This window comes from Cynocephalus volans, chromosome X (genome assembly GCF_027409185.1).
Source record: "Cynocephalus volans isolate mCynVol1 chromosome X, mCynVol1.pri, whole genome shotgun sequence".
In the NCBI taxonomy this organism is placed as follows: domain Eukaryota; kingdom Metazoa; phylum Chordata; class Mammalia; order Dermoptera; family Cynocephalidae; genus Cynocephalus; species Cynocephalus volans.
In genome coordinates this window covers 170426236-170441883 of record NC_084478.1, presented here as the reverse complement: position 1 = coordinate 170441883, position 15648 = coordinate 170426236, and the positions used below count along the sequence as shown (strand labels likewise).

General features: G+C 51.8%; 1 protein-coding gene and 1 pseudogene across 1 annotated transcript; one reads left to right on the top strand and one right to left on the bottom strand.

Moving 5' to 3' along the window:
- Nucleotides 1–1413: 1413 nt before the first annotated feature.
- On the bottom strand, nt 1414–2358 carry LOC134368575 (olfactory receptor 10R2-like; annotated as a pseudogene).
- A 373-nt stretch (nt 2359–2731) lies between these two features.
- On the top strand, nt 2732–14650 carry LOC134368574 (olfactory receptor 13H1-like). The gene is made up of 7 exons (XM_063085003.1): nt 2732–2742; nt 2809–2975; nt 3083–3214; nt 3839–3929; nt 7135–7153; nt 7236–7508; nt 13649–14650. The coding sequence occupies exons 1-7, from the start codon at nt 2732–2734 to the stop codon at nt 14648–14650; spliced, it is 1695 nt and encodes a 564-aa protein (XP_062941073.1).
- The last annotated feature ends 998 nt before the right edge of the window (nt 14651–15648 follow it).

The window sequence follows — 15648 nt, the reverse complement described above, 5'->3', positions numbered from 1 at the left end:
GAGGGAGGTGGTCTTGGTGTCGGTTTAGTTGCTCAGTGGAGGGTCTGTCGGGGCCCTCGGCTCCCTCCTTCTTGACCCTTTCAATAGTGTGTGGGTGCTCCTAGGTTTGGTGCTGGGGATGATTCAGCCCTTCCTAGGAATGACTAGCAAGTAAGCATTGTTTTAGTGCCTAATGGCCCGGGCTAATTTGTGAGCTTCTTGAAGGCAGGGACCTTGTCTTAAGCTTTTCTGGGCTAAGCCCAGTGCCTTGTACACATGAGGCGCTCATTCATTCATTCACACGTTCATTCAAGAAATATTTCCTGCTAAGTGCTATGGTGGAGTGGACCACAGGGCTCCCTGGCAATTATCCAGCCTGTGGGGTGGGAGTGGGGTGAGCAAACACTTTCTTGAGATCACTACACCCGACCTTCGTCCCCGAATCACAGAGGTCTCAGCCCAGGAGGATATTGAAAGTTTTCAGTGCATCAGCAGCTGGGATCCAAAGGTATCTCTGTGCCAGAGCCAAGGGGGGTTCACAGTTCAGGTCAGTTACCATTTGTTGAGCACCTGTTATGTGCCAGGTGCTGGGGTGACAGAGAGTCATGACAGTTCTTGCCTTTAAGGAGGCTCCAGGCCAGTTGGGGGTAGTGGATGAAGCGCACGCACATGGAGCCGTGGAGGAGCGGCACCTCCCCGCCTGGCGTGTCCGCGAAGGGCCGTCCGCACGGACTTCGGGAGCAAGTGGCCTGTAAGCGGGATTCAAAGGACGGGGAGGCGTGAGCTGGCCCGGAAGCTTAGGAACGGGGCAGATCCTGAAACGCCTCAGTGAGGATGGTGAGCGTGTGCAGGGTGCAGTGTGGTGTGGGCAGGTCACAGGCCCTTCAGTGCTGCCGCTGCTAACGCTAATGCTGCCACTTCGGTGTGCACAGTTGCATCTCGGCTGACCTCCAGGTCACTTTCTCGCGATGCAGGAATTCCGTGTTGGGGCCGGCTCAGCCTTTGCATCCAAACTTTACCTAGTTTGGATCTGGGAGCTCCTTGTATTTCTGTCCCTGCTGGTGTTTTGGCCAGAGAGGTGGCTGGCTTCACGTTTTGTTCGGGTCATGTCACGTCCTTCTGCCTGTCCACATGGCTGACAGTGTTCCAGGTGGTCCTGGAATTGCCCCTGAGGGGTTGGACACTGCAGAACTGCCCTGTCTCAGAAAACCTCAGGATTCTTTCCTTCTGTCTGACCACAGAAAAGGGGGCAGCGAGTTCTGGTGTGCTGAGAACCATGGCCAAGCGCTCAAGGGGAGGACGGGCCGTAGGGTGCATGATCTGAGGACTGACGGGGCTCTTGAAGGGGGCCGGGATAGTCCTGGTGGCCGCGCCTTGCCTTCCCCGTCACCTGGAGCCAGGGTCACCTGGGGCCAGGGTCACCTGGTGCAGGGGTCACCTCCTGCTGCTCTTCATTCTCAGGAGGCTCCTGAGGGCTCCCTTGACTTCCTTGTTCCTCAGGCTGTAGATCACAGGGTAGAGCATGGCGGTGATGTTGGTGTAGATCAAGGACACGATTTTGTCCTGTCCCAGGGTGTAGCATGACTTGGGGCGAATGTAGATGAATATTGCACAGCCATAGTGCAGGAGAGAGACCAGCAGGTTCCCAGCACAGGTGGAGAATGCTTTGCTCCTGCCCTCAGCAGAGTGGATGCTGAGGACGGCGCTGATAATGAATCCGTAGGACAGCAGGATGAGCACGGACGGGAGCAGCAGGACGAGCGTGCAGACGAGGAAGACTGCCATCTCGTTGGCTCACGTGTCTGCGCAGGCCAGGAATACCACCGCAGGGATGTCGCAGAAGAAATGGTCGACCTCACGGGACTGGCAGAAGGGCCAGAAAAATATCATCATGGTGAGGGTGAGTGAGAGGGCAAAGCCGCCGACACATGCCAGAGACAGCATGTGCAGGCACAGGGCCCTGGTGATGATGAGTGTGTAGCGCAGCGGGTGGCAGACGGCCACGAAGCGGTCATAGGCCATGGCTGCCAGGAGGAAACACTCTGCCCCACCCAGGGCGACGAAGAGGTGCATCTGCAGGGCACAGACCAGGAAGGGCATCCGCTGGTTCCCGGACAGGAAGTTGAACAGCATGTTGGGGACAATAAACAGTACATAGCCAGTTTCAATGGTGGACAGGTTTCGAAGGAAGAAATACATGGGGGTCTGGAGACAGGAGTCCGTGAGGGTGACGAGCACAATAGTCATGTGCCCCGCTAGGGTGACAAGATGCAGGATTAGAAAGAGTCCAAAAAGGGGGATTTGCAGCTGGGCCAGTTCACCAAAGCCCAAGATGATAAACTCAGAGCCTAGGGTGTGGTTTTTCCAGCACGTGTCCATCCTGTGTTCTCTGCCGCAGGACTGCTGGCTGGAAAGGACAGCTTTCTAGCAATTCTCCAAGTCACGGGAAACCCTGGAGCCCTTTCCACGCACGGACGGGAGCGCACCCGGCTCACCAGGCCCTGCCAGCTCCTTCCCCAGGCTCGGCCCTCACCTCCATCCGATTAGCCTCCTGAATTCCGCCCTCTGTTCACCGAGAACAAAGAACGGCTGGTGAGATGCTGCTTTAGTTCCCCGGCTGGGCTCTTACAGAAACGATCCAAGACGAGCGAGTTGTAAACGTGCAGTTGATTTTCACAGGCCCTGAAGACAACCCTCCTTCCAGAGCCGTCCTGCGCTTGCAGCGTTGTCTGCGGTGGGGGTCTGGAGTTTGATGGAGACGGGGTCTGCAGGATCACTGCTGCTCTAGGGAACTCCTGCAGGGCGTGAGCTCTGGCCACTTCATCTCAGGCACTTGCAACGTTGCTACCTGCAGCCGAGGGCTGCGAAGCGGGTGCTGGAGAGGAAGGGGGCAGAGCCGGCACGAGCTGCTGCCCATCCTGTGCCTGCACGCCTCAGCTGCAGGGAGGCCCGGCCTTTGTGCCACCCCTTTCCAGACCCCTCCCCTGACGCCCTAGGTGGGCTAGCCCCTTTCCAGTGTCCCCACAGCTCCCTGGGCTTCAGCAGTCATATTATGCACCACAGAGGCTGTAATTCTTGGCTTATTCTCCGTGTCCCCCAACAGCCTATGAGCTCCACGGGGACGAGAAGCGTCTGCCCTCAGCCCCTTCCACAGTGGCTGGCGCAGTTAGCAGGACGCATGAGGGCTCGTGGCTCATTTGTGCATCCTCTGCAGCCAGCAGTGTGCGGGCCTCGAGTGAGCAAAGCAGGGGGCACAGGGGTGGGCGGCTCACAGGGTCGGCGCGAACGGGACAGTTAGGACAGTCAGGACAGTCGGGGAGGACTTTTTCTCAGGGCCGCGGGGTCGAGCGCCGGCCGTCCGCGCCGTCGGCTGGTCTGCTTCCCAGACTCTGGGGGACGCGTTGCTTCTTCCTTCCCTCGCAACACCCGAGTTACAAGGAGCAACCCTGCGATGAGCCTCCAGGTTCTTCCCGTGCATCCCTCCATCACAGCAGTGGAGACGAGGAGAAAGTTTCTAAAGATCCTGCAGATGAAGCAAATCAATAGTCAACAGGCATTCACGGCCCTGTGGAAGCCCAGTTGCCCCTTAAAGGGGCTCGCTGCTTAGCGACCTGCCATTTCTATGGGGACCACTGAGGCTCAAAGCGCGTTCGGTGAAACCAGAAAACCCAGTCTGAAGACAGCTCTGGTTGCAAGTTGCCCTAAGTGTCACGTACCTAACAGACACCGGGAGTCTTTGAGCTGAGCAGGTCCCTAGGGGCGACGTGCCCACTCCTCACGTCAGAGCAGATGGTCACAAAGTCTTCTTCCCTGGGTGGCCCGTGCCCTGCTCCTGTCCCCACCCCTGGCCTCTCCCCAGAAATCACAGTAAGCCCGTGCCTGAAGCCCCCTGTCCTGACGGAGCCCAAACCCGGGCTTTCCCCTCTGCCGTCTCCCCCACCCTTGGTCATGTGAGCCACGGCTGGCAGGACTGGCAGAGAGCAGGGCGGCCAGCTTCCCTTCAGACAGAGGCCCCACAGCTGGCGCTCAACCCCTCCCGTGACCCAGCCCAGCTTCCCACCCTCCGTGCTCAGCCTTCCCACGAGCCCCTTGTGCTCTCCCTTGAAAATTCTGTCTGTGGGTGAGAACGTGCTTGCTGGGCTCGTGTTTGTCTTCCTCGGACACTTGCACTCTGTCCCCCCATGAGAATGCTGCAGAAATGTGGGGATCGCTTTGTTTATTTGGTCCTTAAACCTTGAAAATACAGAAAACACGGAAGCAAGAGTAGAAGTCACACACGATCCAAACACTTCAAAAGTGACAGTCGGAGTGAAAGTTTCTGCTCCCTCAGTCCTTCTCTGCACTCCCCGGAGAACCATTCATAGCAGTGAGGGGCGTTTGCTCCCCACTTTGTCCTGTGCATAGAAACTCAGATTCACGCGCTCACATACACACACATGCGCTCACACACAGGCGCTCACACACATGCACATGTGCATACACACGGACACGTGCACACACAGGCACAAGCGTGCACACACATGGACACGTGCACACACATGGGCATGCACGCACGCACGCACACACGCACACACATGGACATGTGCACACACATGGACAAACACTCACAGACATGGACACGTGCACATTCATGGACACGCACTCACACACAGGCACACGCACGCACACATGGAGATGTGGACACACATGGACCTGCACTCATACACATGGACACGCACTCACACACAGGCACACACGTGCACACACATGGACATGCACTCACACACACACACATGCTCACACAGGCACACACGTGCACACACATGGACATGTGCACACACATGGACATGCACTCACACACATGGACACACACTCGCACACATGGACACACACTGACGCAGGCACACGCACACACACACAAGGACATGCACTCACACACGCACACACGCTCACACACATGCATACGTGTGCTCACACTCACACATGTATGAGGTTCTTCAAAAAGATTGTGGAAAAGTAGAATTAAAATACAATGCAAACCTTTCCACGAACTTTCTGAGGTACACTCTTACCCGCTCACGCATATACGCATGCTCAGACACATACACACAGAAAGAAACATAAATAAAATGTGACCAAAATGCACTGTCATGTAATCAGTCTTTTATGACTTCGATGCTGAAGTGGCTTCCTGTGTTTCCTTCTTACGTTCCATGGTACAAAGCACATCCTGGGGTACAGCACAGAGCAGCTGCCAGGCTGTGGAGAATGCCAGCGTGTTCTTCCCTGCTCGTTTCTTATGTCCCTGAGCACCCATGGAGAAGAGGCCCAGGGTTACCTGGAAGGGGCAGATCCAGTAGCTGAAGGAGAAATGCAGGCAGCAGCCCTGTGGGAGATTGTTCTGGTACCATCTGCTGTTGGTGAGAACCCAAGAGCGATGAACAGCCCATCCTCAGGGCAGCAGGGGCAGGGCCACGGGGCCCGGACCTGGCAGCACCACTTCCCAGGACCCAGATGGTGTCTTTCCAGCCTGTTTGGACCACAGGGAGCAGCCCTCGGAAGTATAGCTGATGGTTGTTAGGAAGGGAGTGTCCTTAGAGGAGTTGCCACGGCCTGTGACTTGCGTTAAGTAGCAGTGAAGGCAGGACTGAGAAAGTCCTAGGAGAGGTCAGGAAGGAGGCCGTACTGGGATCCCTGCACTGAGGGGCGTGCCTTCCCCAGGTCGTACAGCTGGACCCAAATCCCAATCCCGATGACTTGTGTTTCGTTCGCAAACCTTGGATACAGTTTAGGTCCTGACAATGTTATTTCAGTCAGATCTGCTAAATCTGCAGTCTCCATTGTAGAATTCATTACCATTACGTGAATCAGCCTCAGGCTGATTTGAGAGGCAGATAAAATACAGGTTTGGCTGGGGTCGAATCCAGGGACCAGTCCTTGCTAGAGAGAAACTCAAAGTGGGCAATGGAGCCTGAGATTGGGGCATTGGAACGGACACCCACCCACACCCCCCACTGAGATTCCCTGGTTCTTTGTAAGAACTAGGAGGCTCTCAGGGCCTCCCTCGTTAATATGCAAAATCAGAGTCATCGAAGTGGCTTCCTTCTATGAGTGACCTGGGGAATAAGAGCTATGGAACCTTGAGAATGCTGCTCCTCAGCTGAACTAACCTCCTGTCTCATGCCTACGTCTCCCCAAGGCCAGCATATCCACACCCTGACAACTCCTGATCTAGGTGTAGCCCAGTGTCCACCCTGTACCAGGGTCCACATCTCGGTAGAGCAGGGCCACAGTTGCTTCCGTGCAGCCCAGTAAGCTCCGTCGTCCCATGCATTCCTATATTCATGTGTCACCTGCATTCATAAAGCTGCCTCACCTACCAGTTGCAGACGCCAGGTCCTATTGTTCAGAAAAGCCTCCCAGATGCCCTTGCCCTTTCTAGGAATACCAGCGCCAAGGTCAAAGCAATTGCCACATCCTGGAAGTTACATTCTTTTTCCTTTCTTTTTCCTTTTTTAAAGAAAGAAAGGCAAAGAGAGAGAAAAAAGACAGGAAGGAAGACACACAGAAACAAAGAAAGAGAAAAGACAATGAAGAAAAACAGAAAAGGAAAGAACTATGGATAGATACACAGAAATGGAAGGAAGAAAGGAAGGAAGGAAGGAAGGAAGGAAGGAAGGAAGGAAGGAAGGAAGGAAGGAAGGAAGGAAGGAAGGAAGGAAAGGAAGGAAGGAAGGAACGAACGAAAGGAAGGAAGGAGGAAGGAAGGATTGAAGGAAGGAAGGAAGGAATGAAAGAAGGAAGGAAAGGAAGGTGGGAAAGGAAGGAAAGAAGGAAGGAAGGAAGGAGGGAAAGGAAGGAAGGAAGGAAGGAAGGAAGGAAGGAAGGAAGGAAGGAAGGAAGGAAGGAAAGGAAAGGAAAGGAAATAAAGAGAGAAAGAGAGAGACTGAGACAGAGAGAAGATCCTGCTGAAAGCGAGACCGGCTGCCATATGACAAGTGACCGTCCCTTGCAGGGCCAGCACAGTGCTGGGTGATGGGCTCTAGGCGGTGGCAGGGACAAGGCCCACACCCCAAAGCAGAAAACAGGACCCCAGACAACTCTGCTGGAGCTTAGGATCACTCGCAATCTCCTCTGAATCATTCCAGCCGTTTCTGCCTCTGCCTCCGCCACCAGAGGGGCTGCCGACACCAAGGTGGGCGTGTGGCAGTTTTCTAGCCGCTCCACTTTTCTCTTCCTCTTTCCTGCCCTCTGGCCCCCTCTGCTCTTGGCCACAGTTTCGAAAACAGAAGCTCTTCTGTTGGAACGGAGAGAGCAGCCATGGTGACTGCGGGGCTCTCTCAGCAGTGACAGCTCGGGGACCGCCACTCTCAAAATTATCCCGGTTTTCTGCATCTGGCTCCAGTTGGATACCAGTTAGATCCCAGTTAGAGACCATGGACTCTGATAGGATTGGGGGCAACACAGAACCGAGTTCTGGGAACATCATGGTGCTGGGCCTGGACGTTGGCTTGTCTCCTAAGTTCGGTGGCTGTAGGGCCGGCGTGGATGTTTGTGTGCATCCTATTAACTATCTGGACTCTTTGAAAGGGAAAGTCCTGATTGGGGCCTCAGGACTTCTTTGGTTTCTTAGCTGGCACTTCTGCCCCACGGTGAACTCTGCCCCACCCCCTTTACCACATTGCCCGTGGGGAGGAGGCCACAGACACCCCCGTACCTGGACACTGAGCTCTACTCAGTGGAACCGTCTCATGTGTTGGGTGAAAACGTGACGAAGCAATCTGGTTGGCCGTTCTTTTCTCACTTGAGTTCAGTAATTACAGGTTCTCTGTGTGTTGAAAAGGGTAGCTACAGACTGGCAGGTTAATTTCATTTTCTAGTATTTGGGGTGACCACAAAGAATTGCAAAGTCAGAATTGCCTGAAGGTAGGTACGTGTCAGAGTTTTAGGCTCACCAGGCAGGTGCCCCCTTGCTTTCTTCCCTTAGGTGCTGAGACTCCAGGGAAAGAGCTGGGCACTGCCATGGACTGGCTCTCTGAGGGAAAATGTGCCAGCTAGAGGTCAGGGGGCACTGCTGCCACCCCAAGACAGAAAAAGAACCTCTCTGCTGCCATCATCTTGGGCTCTTCACAGTTAACCAGATCTCTCAGTTGGCAAAGTTGACCCCAGACAGTCTAAACTTTTTCTGTCTCTCTTCATCCCGCCTGGAAGATTGGAGCACAGAGTGTCTGATGGAGCCCTCTTAACTCCCAGTACAGGTAGACACCGAGCTTCTTCTGTAACATGAGCAAGCAGACCTACCATTAGGGTTCTATTGGTCAAAAGTAGCAGAAACCGGACGGAATAACCACAAAAATTCCTTGAACTATTTAAGTCAAGTGCACACTTACGACAGCGGGGACGGGAGAGGGGTGGAGAGAAACGGGTAAAGGGGCATGAAAATCAAGTACAATGTATTTTGAGAAGTAAAATAACAAAAACCCCAAAGTAGCAGAAACCAATTCCAAGTAGCCCAGGAAACCATGGGAACTTGTTATATGAGTACCAGGTTGGGGGTAGGGGTTGGGGGTGGGGGTGGGGTAGTTGTCTCCCAGAAACTCAGATAGGAGCAAAGTGGAACCAGAGACTCAGACACGATCAGGACTGCCCCCTTCCCTGTCTTTCATCCCTGTGGATGTGCTTTGCTCTTCCTTTGCTCTGAAGACGTTTCATCTGCACCTTCTGTTGCAAGGGCTGCAAAGATGGCCAACAGCTTCCAGTCCAGGTGTGGGGTAACTTGAAAATCCTCCTGTAATACAACATTCCCGGGACTCTCTCTGTGTCTCAAATATCCACTAAGAGACAGCCAGAAGGGTCTTCTGAATGTGGTCTCCATGCAGTGCTTGCCAAGGAGACAAATTGGAGGAGATGCTGGCAAATGGATGTCAGCCAGTCCACGTGAAGTACATGACATCCATCTCAAGATGCAGTAGTCAATGGAGACCCCGGTCTGTCTAGCTCCTTTCTGCGCCTTCCCCCAGTGGTGTGGTCTCAGTGGTAAAAGCTGCCTCAGTGTCACCATGCCCTTATTCCCAGTCACAACCCAGGCCACTAAATGGAAAAACAACAAAGGAGGGACACGGCATGGAAAACCAGCCTGAGAATAAGGAAATGACCTACCCAAGGTTGACCTGCGAACAGATAACGTCGTCCTTCCACTCAGTCTCAGTCTTTCTGCACATCCTCTTCAGCCTATGAGCTCTCACTTCCGGAATGAGCATTTATTGTGTGGTGACAGATGGGCCCCTAGAGCCTGGCAAGGTGCCTGGCACTCCACAGATGCTAAATAAATATTCATTGAATGAATGAATAAAGAAGGCAAAAGGTGCTCATATGGCCTTGGGGGTGAAGGACGGTGTCTCCCAGACGTGAGCATTTATGTCCAGGAAAGGATTTCCCAACGGGACAGACACTGAGTAGGGGTTTGGGAGAGAAGCCAACTTTTGCTAACATGGCTTCAGGTTCCCTGAGGCTTGGGCTGTTCCACAGTCAGGACTTGCTGTCTCTGCAGCCCACAGGGTGAGATAACAGGAAGCCTCTCAATTGAGATGCAGAAATCGCTGTTTAGCATGTCTGCCTGTCTTTTCCTTTCCTTCAGTACTTTCTCCTCTGGCCAGAGCAGATTCTCTGGACATCTGGATCTTTCCTCCCGTCCCATTTGTGAGCTCGGTGTGCACATTTTGTTTTTTTGTTTTTTAATTTGAAAAACTTTTATTGATTATGCATATTCATGTGGCACAGAGCTGACCGTCAGCAGCTGTGCCCACGATGCGTCGAGCAGATCAGTGCTATCAGCGTGCCCACCACCTGCAACTGCAATTACTCCCCGGGCGTGCACACTTTAAAGTGCAGCAAACTTGCCCTCCAAAGATGCTGCTCCAATGCACACCATCATCAACAGCACGGCAGTGCTTCTAGCCTCACATCCTGCGCTCAGAAATGGTTTCAGCACTCCAGAAGATGAAAATATCCACCCGTGTGTCTTTCTAGGTGTTTTAGTGTTTCTTTTGTCTACGTTTACTCTTTGATCCCCTGAGACTGATTTTGGTGAAAAGAGTAAGGTGCGGATCCACTTTCGTGTGGTGCATGTTTTCATGATAGCCAGTTGTCCACAACACCATTTATTGAATGTTGTCTTTATCAAATTTAACAAATGTTAAATTTCTCCCTTATCAGACACTAAATTTCCATATGAATTAAAAAAATCTACTTCTGGATTCTTAATTCTGTTTCATTGATCAGCCTTCCTATTTCTTCTTCAACACTAACATTTTCGTGATCACATTAGCTATTATTTAATTGATATTTCCCAGGACTTATTTCACTGAATTACATCCAACGTCCATGGGAAACCTGGTGGGACTGCACTTAAGGGGAGACGAAGCAGCCCTACTGGCCTAGACTGATAACCCCCAGGAAGTGCTGATACAGGACCACCGTGCTCTGATCCTCATGTCCCGGGACCCACAGGGTGAGCCCGCACTCACGGGACTAGGGGAGTGTTGGGTTCTTTCCCGCATGGACGCCTGCACTTACAGACTAGTTATACGTATATTCTCTCAGTTCCTCCTCCAAACCATGAAGTGAGGTAGCTGCTATTATTCGCTCCATGTCAAAGAGAAAACAAATCTAAAGCTGAGAGAGGTTAAGTGTCATAGCTCACCCAAAATTACACAGCCAGGAAAGGGTGGAGTTGAGCTTAGACCTCTGGAGATCTGTCTGGCTCCAGGTCAAGTTCATCCTCGGGCAAGTCTCGCCCTCAGTTTTCCTTCTAAGCAGCTAAATTCTAATTCTAAGCGTTGTAAACAGACTTAGTTCTAAAGCTGAATTCTTAATGTCTGCTTCAGATATGTGTCTTCGTTCTCCTATTAGTCTGTGCACTCCTGCTGACCTTTGCCTCCCTGGCAGCAGCCAGCACAGGGCCTGGTATAGAAAAGGCAGAAGCCCGTGCGTTGGGCTGTGGGGCAGTAGCATGAACTTACTTGCTGTAATTCTCCGGCTCAAGGAGTAAGTGTGTTTGCTCCATGTTTACAAGCGTGGCTGCCCACAGAGGCCACTCACAGCCTCAGTGATATATATGGTTGGTGCACACCTCTAATTGTTTCCCCTGAGGCTCTCTTGCCAAGATCCTTTTGGATTTCCTCAGTCTCTGTCGGCTTCATAAGGCCCGCAGAGCTAACCCCCAAGGCAGCTCTCCCCTACTCAACCCAAACGCAGACTGGAAAGTCGGAATTACTTTCCGGAGCCACCTTGCAAGCCACATGACTCTTCCTAGAGTGTGAGTCTAGCTGGAGTCGTTCCGGGTAGAGCTGACCCTTGTGCGTCCCTAGCAAGAGGACTGGGCTTGTATATTACCCATCCTGGCTTCACTGCATCCCGGAGTCATGGGCAATGGGGTAACAGTGCAGGGCTGTCAGATAACCCAGATTCAGGGGGCTTTCTTGGCAAAGCTCAGGCCTCTGCAATCCTTGGCAATCTTGTGCTTCCGGAGATTCCCTCTGCACCTATCCCTGGTGGATCTCAGAAACTGGGGATCAAGTAGCTAGGAAACGTCGGTATTTATGGAAAATGAGTAAAATTTAGCCTCCACTCCTGGGAAAGAAGAAATCCTCATCTCTGCCCACGTGTTCACTTTCCACTCTACGGCCTGCTTTTCAGAAGCAGAAGCCAATTGCTGTTCAGCCCCCAGTCTCTGAAGAAGGCATCAGGAAATAATTCATGGGTTGTTGCTGTGCACAGTTCTTAGGTCCTTAATGCTGTTTTAATCTCTTCTATCGAGCTCCTCACCTCCCTAGTGCTGGGCCCGCGGGCCTCTGAGTGAGGGCAAGGCCTCGCCGAGCTGAGACGGCAGCTCTCTCCTCCACGAGGGAGACGGCATGGGAGCACTGCAGGCAAGGGAAGACTTCGTGGCCGTCCAAAGGGTCCCTGAAGTCGGGCAAACACGTCAGCGTCTGACAAGAGTTACAAACATCTCACCGCGTTCGTCCCAAAGCCGACTTAACCTTGGGGAAACAGAGCTTGGCTCAGAGTCTCAGCAGGAAGGGGCTCTGGTCTGATTCTGTCCAGCACCGTCACTGAGTGTTTGGGCTCCTTCCGTGAAGGGGGCCTGGCTGCAGAGCTGGAAGAAGCTTGGCTGGTTTGAGTCAGCTGCTCCACCCATCTCACAGGCGCGATTTGCTGACAATCCCGCCTTCCACCCTCTGGGGTGGAGGTGGGGCTGGGATATCATTTTTGGAAATGCATGTCACTCATGGAAGTCTCGGTGAAGAGCACGCGGAGACCTTTCTCTTGCAGGTGGTGTTGACAGTGCCTCAGTGGCGCGGGGTAGTTTTGCGTGCAAAGAGGCAGCGTAGGCCACTTTCCTCTGACCTCCAGGTGGAGTCTGCAGAAGAGCAAGGTCAGTCCACTTACTCAACCACATGTGCATGACATTGGAGTTGGCCCTGACGGCAGCAAGAAGTGACCACCTTCCCAAATGACGAACCCGTTCTGTGCTGTAGCACACTCAGCAGCCTTTGCACCAGGAACTGGCTGTGGAGCAAGCCCTACCAGAGGCTCGTGAAAATCTGTGTTTGCTCTTCACACCCAGGTATGCACACTACTGAGGGTAAATGAGCCTTTCCAGGGAATATTCAGGAAGTGGTGGTTTTAAATTACGAATATTTACAGGAAAACAGAGATTACATCTTTCCAAGTATTGAAACGGGTGAAAATCTTTAGATGCCAGTTTGAAAATGTGTGTGTGTGTGTGTGTGTTTGTGTGTGTGTGTGTGTGTGTGTGTGTGTGTGTGTGTTTGAATAGTTTTATGAAATTCTTTAGGAGGGACCCTGCAATTATTAAGCATCTGAAAAGCTGTCTGTGTTACATCTCTCATTCCTACTTTAGGATGAAAGCTGAAAACCAGCAGGAAATGATCAACTTGTTCTCGAACCAGTGGTTCTCAAACTTTAGATGCATTACAGACGCCTGCAGAGCATGTTAAAACAGATTTGTGGGCTCCACTCCCAGAGTTCCTCACTCAGCAGGTCTGGGGTGGGGCCTGAGAATCTGTATCTCTCACAAGTCCTAGAGGATGCTGACTTTCCAGCCTTCCCTTTCTCCTTTCTTCTCTGCCTTGAGGAGTGACGAGCTGCTGGTTGAAGAGGTGGGAGGAAAGCATTGTGGATATTTTGGTCTCAGCCCCAGTGTGGGAAGGGACTTAGGACCTTGAGTGTTGATTTCGAGTGAGTACAAGCCAATATTGTCCTGAGGACGTTTCCCTGTGCCGCTACACTGTCATTCTCCTGCTCCTGAATGAAGAGGCAGCCGGTTTCTTCTCGTGGTCAGGCCTCATTTAGTTTGGAGCAGGAGCTCATGGGAGGCTTGCTGGCCAGAAGGCTGGGTGGGTCCTTTGTTCTCTCTTCCTCCAATACTGTGTTCACACAATCCAGGAGTCCCGGTCATTTTTCCTGGAGGACTGCTTTTTTATTTTCCCCGCAGAGGATGCAGACACGGGGGTGGGTCACTGAAGCTGCTGGCAGGTTAGGGGCTGAAAACTTCAGAGGTGAGCTTGTGTCAAGGGCTGCTGTGCTTTAAGCAACCTGATAGTATACTCGGTGAATTCCTTGCTGGCAAAGAGCTGATTCGTCTGCCTTCTCTCCCCACCTGTAGCTGTGGATAGACGAAATGAATTACCAGGAAATTGGAAACCACACCAAAGTGACCGAATTCGTTCTCGTGGGACTGTCCAACCACCCCACATCCCAGAGTGTTCTTTTCTGGGCACTGATGTTTCATTACATACTAACTTTGGCAGGAAACAGCATGATCGTTTTCCTGGTGGGAGTCAGTTCTCAGCTTCACACCCCAATGTATTTCTTCCTTGGTAACTCGTCTTTACTGGATCTCCTGTTCTCCACCAGTGCTTTACCCCTGATCATGGCGCACTCCCTGCAGAACTCTCCCACCATCTCCTACAGCTCCTGTTTTGCCCAGCTTGCCATCCGAGCCTTCTTGGCACTGGCTGAGTGTTTCCTTCTGGCTATTATGGCTTACGACCGATTCGTGGCTATCTCAAATCCACTCAGGTACAACGTGGTCATGTCTTCTCGAGTATGCACTTTAATGGCTTTGGTTGTGTGGGTGACAGCCTTCCTGCTCACTGTCGTGCCCATTCTGCTCTTCCCCATCAGTTTCTGTGGGCATAATGCAGTCAATCACTTCTCCTGTGAAGTCCAAGCGATCTTCAAATTGCTCTGTTCTAACACCATTTCCCTAGAGGTTATGATGATGGTATGTGCTGTCATTTCAATGCCAGTACCTTTAACTTTCATCCTTATCTCTTACCTTTGTATCCTCAGGGCTGTCTTAAGAATCCATCCAACTGAGGCTAGGCTTAAGGCCTTTTCCACATGTGGTTCTCACCTGGTCGTGGTCACCATCTACTTTGGGACACTAATATATATTTCTATGAGACCACAGGCCAAAAAGTCCCAAGATGGGGAGAAAATTGTCTCTATATTTTATGCAGCAGTGACACCAATGCTAAATCCCCTCATCTACACCCTGAGAAATAAGGATGTAAAAGCTGCTCTCAGGAGAGTATCTTGTGGGGCCAAGTCCTCATGCTTCAAGCACACGACAGTGTGCTGGGTGATAGGACAGCACAAATGATTTAGCTGCCCTGGCAACTTCTCATCTGTGAGTGGGAGTCCAGAAATGGGAAAGGACTTTCAAAGCATCTGAGAAATGGAAGCAATCACACAAGGACCAGCATTTGATGACATTAAAATATAAAACTGCTATATGTCACGTGCATCTTAAATAAAAATAAGATCCAAGCTATCACAAGGAGCAAAGGTAGCAACACACATAAAAAGAAAATAATCAATCATCTGTGTATACAAAACCTCTTGCAAAGCGTTCAGACAGAAGATAAATACAAGAAGAAAACGGCCAAGGGGCACAAACACACAATTCAGTAAGAGGAAATAATCATTCACACTTATGCAACAACCAAATATCACTTTTCACTGATTAACACAAATGAAAACCATTTATAGTATATAGTGTTGGTGAGGATCTGGGAAAATACCATTGGGTTCATGGAAATTGCTACAGCTTCTGGGGGAGGCAGTTTCAGTGGCTGTAAAAACCAAGCATTTGGGTCACCCATTTGTTTGGGAAGGTGGCCCTCAGCTAGCAGCAGGCCTGGCCTCTGAGTTTGCTGCTCCGAGAGGCCTGGGGTGGATCTGCAAGCCCGCTGGCTCTGAAAATGTCTAACCCTGAGCAAGATGTCAATATCCACTTTTTACAGACTCCCACAGACGGTACCATTGAGGTACTTGCCCCTGTACCCTTCACAGCACTGGGAGCGCCTTCGGGAGAAGGGTGGTTCCTCCCCAACGTGACTCCTCCACTTCCACCCTCTTTATGAGGAAGTCGTAGAATGGGCTCCTTTGAAATGGCACCTTTTGGAAATCCCTGTAGGGAGGTGGTTGGTCCTGAATGGGGGTGGTCCTCACTATTTAGAATGGGAGGTATTTTGAGGACCTCTTTTCATAGCTGTGGACTTTCGTCATCAATTCCAGGAAAATGGGAAAGACACGCTTTGACATCTCACGTCACCATGCCACCTCAATGCATGCACGGCACATAAATGTGCAAGAATT

What these genes read in the sequence shown, in the direction of transcription:
- LOC134368574 (XM_063085003.1), top strand. An exon ending in CAGCAGTGTGCGGGCCTCGA is followed by an intron (nt 3,215 to 3,838) that starts GTGAGCAAAGCA and finishes GCCTCTCCCCAG; the next exon opens with AAATCACAGTAAGCCCGTGC. An exon ending in GCTGTAGGGCCGGCGTGGAT is followed by an intron (nt 7,509 to 13,648) that starts GTTTGTGTGCAT and finishes CCCCACCTGTAG; the next exon opens with CTGTGGATAGACGAAATGAA.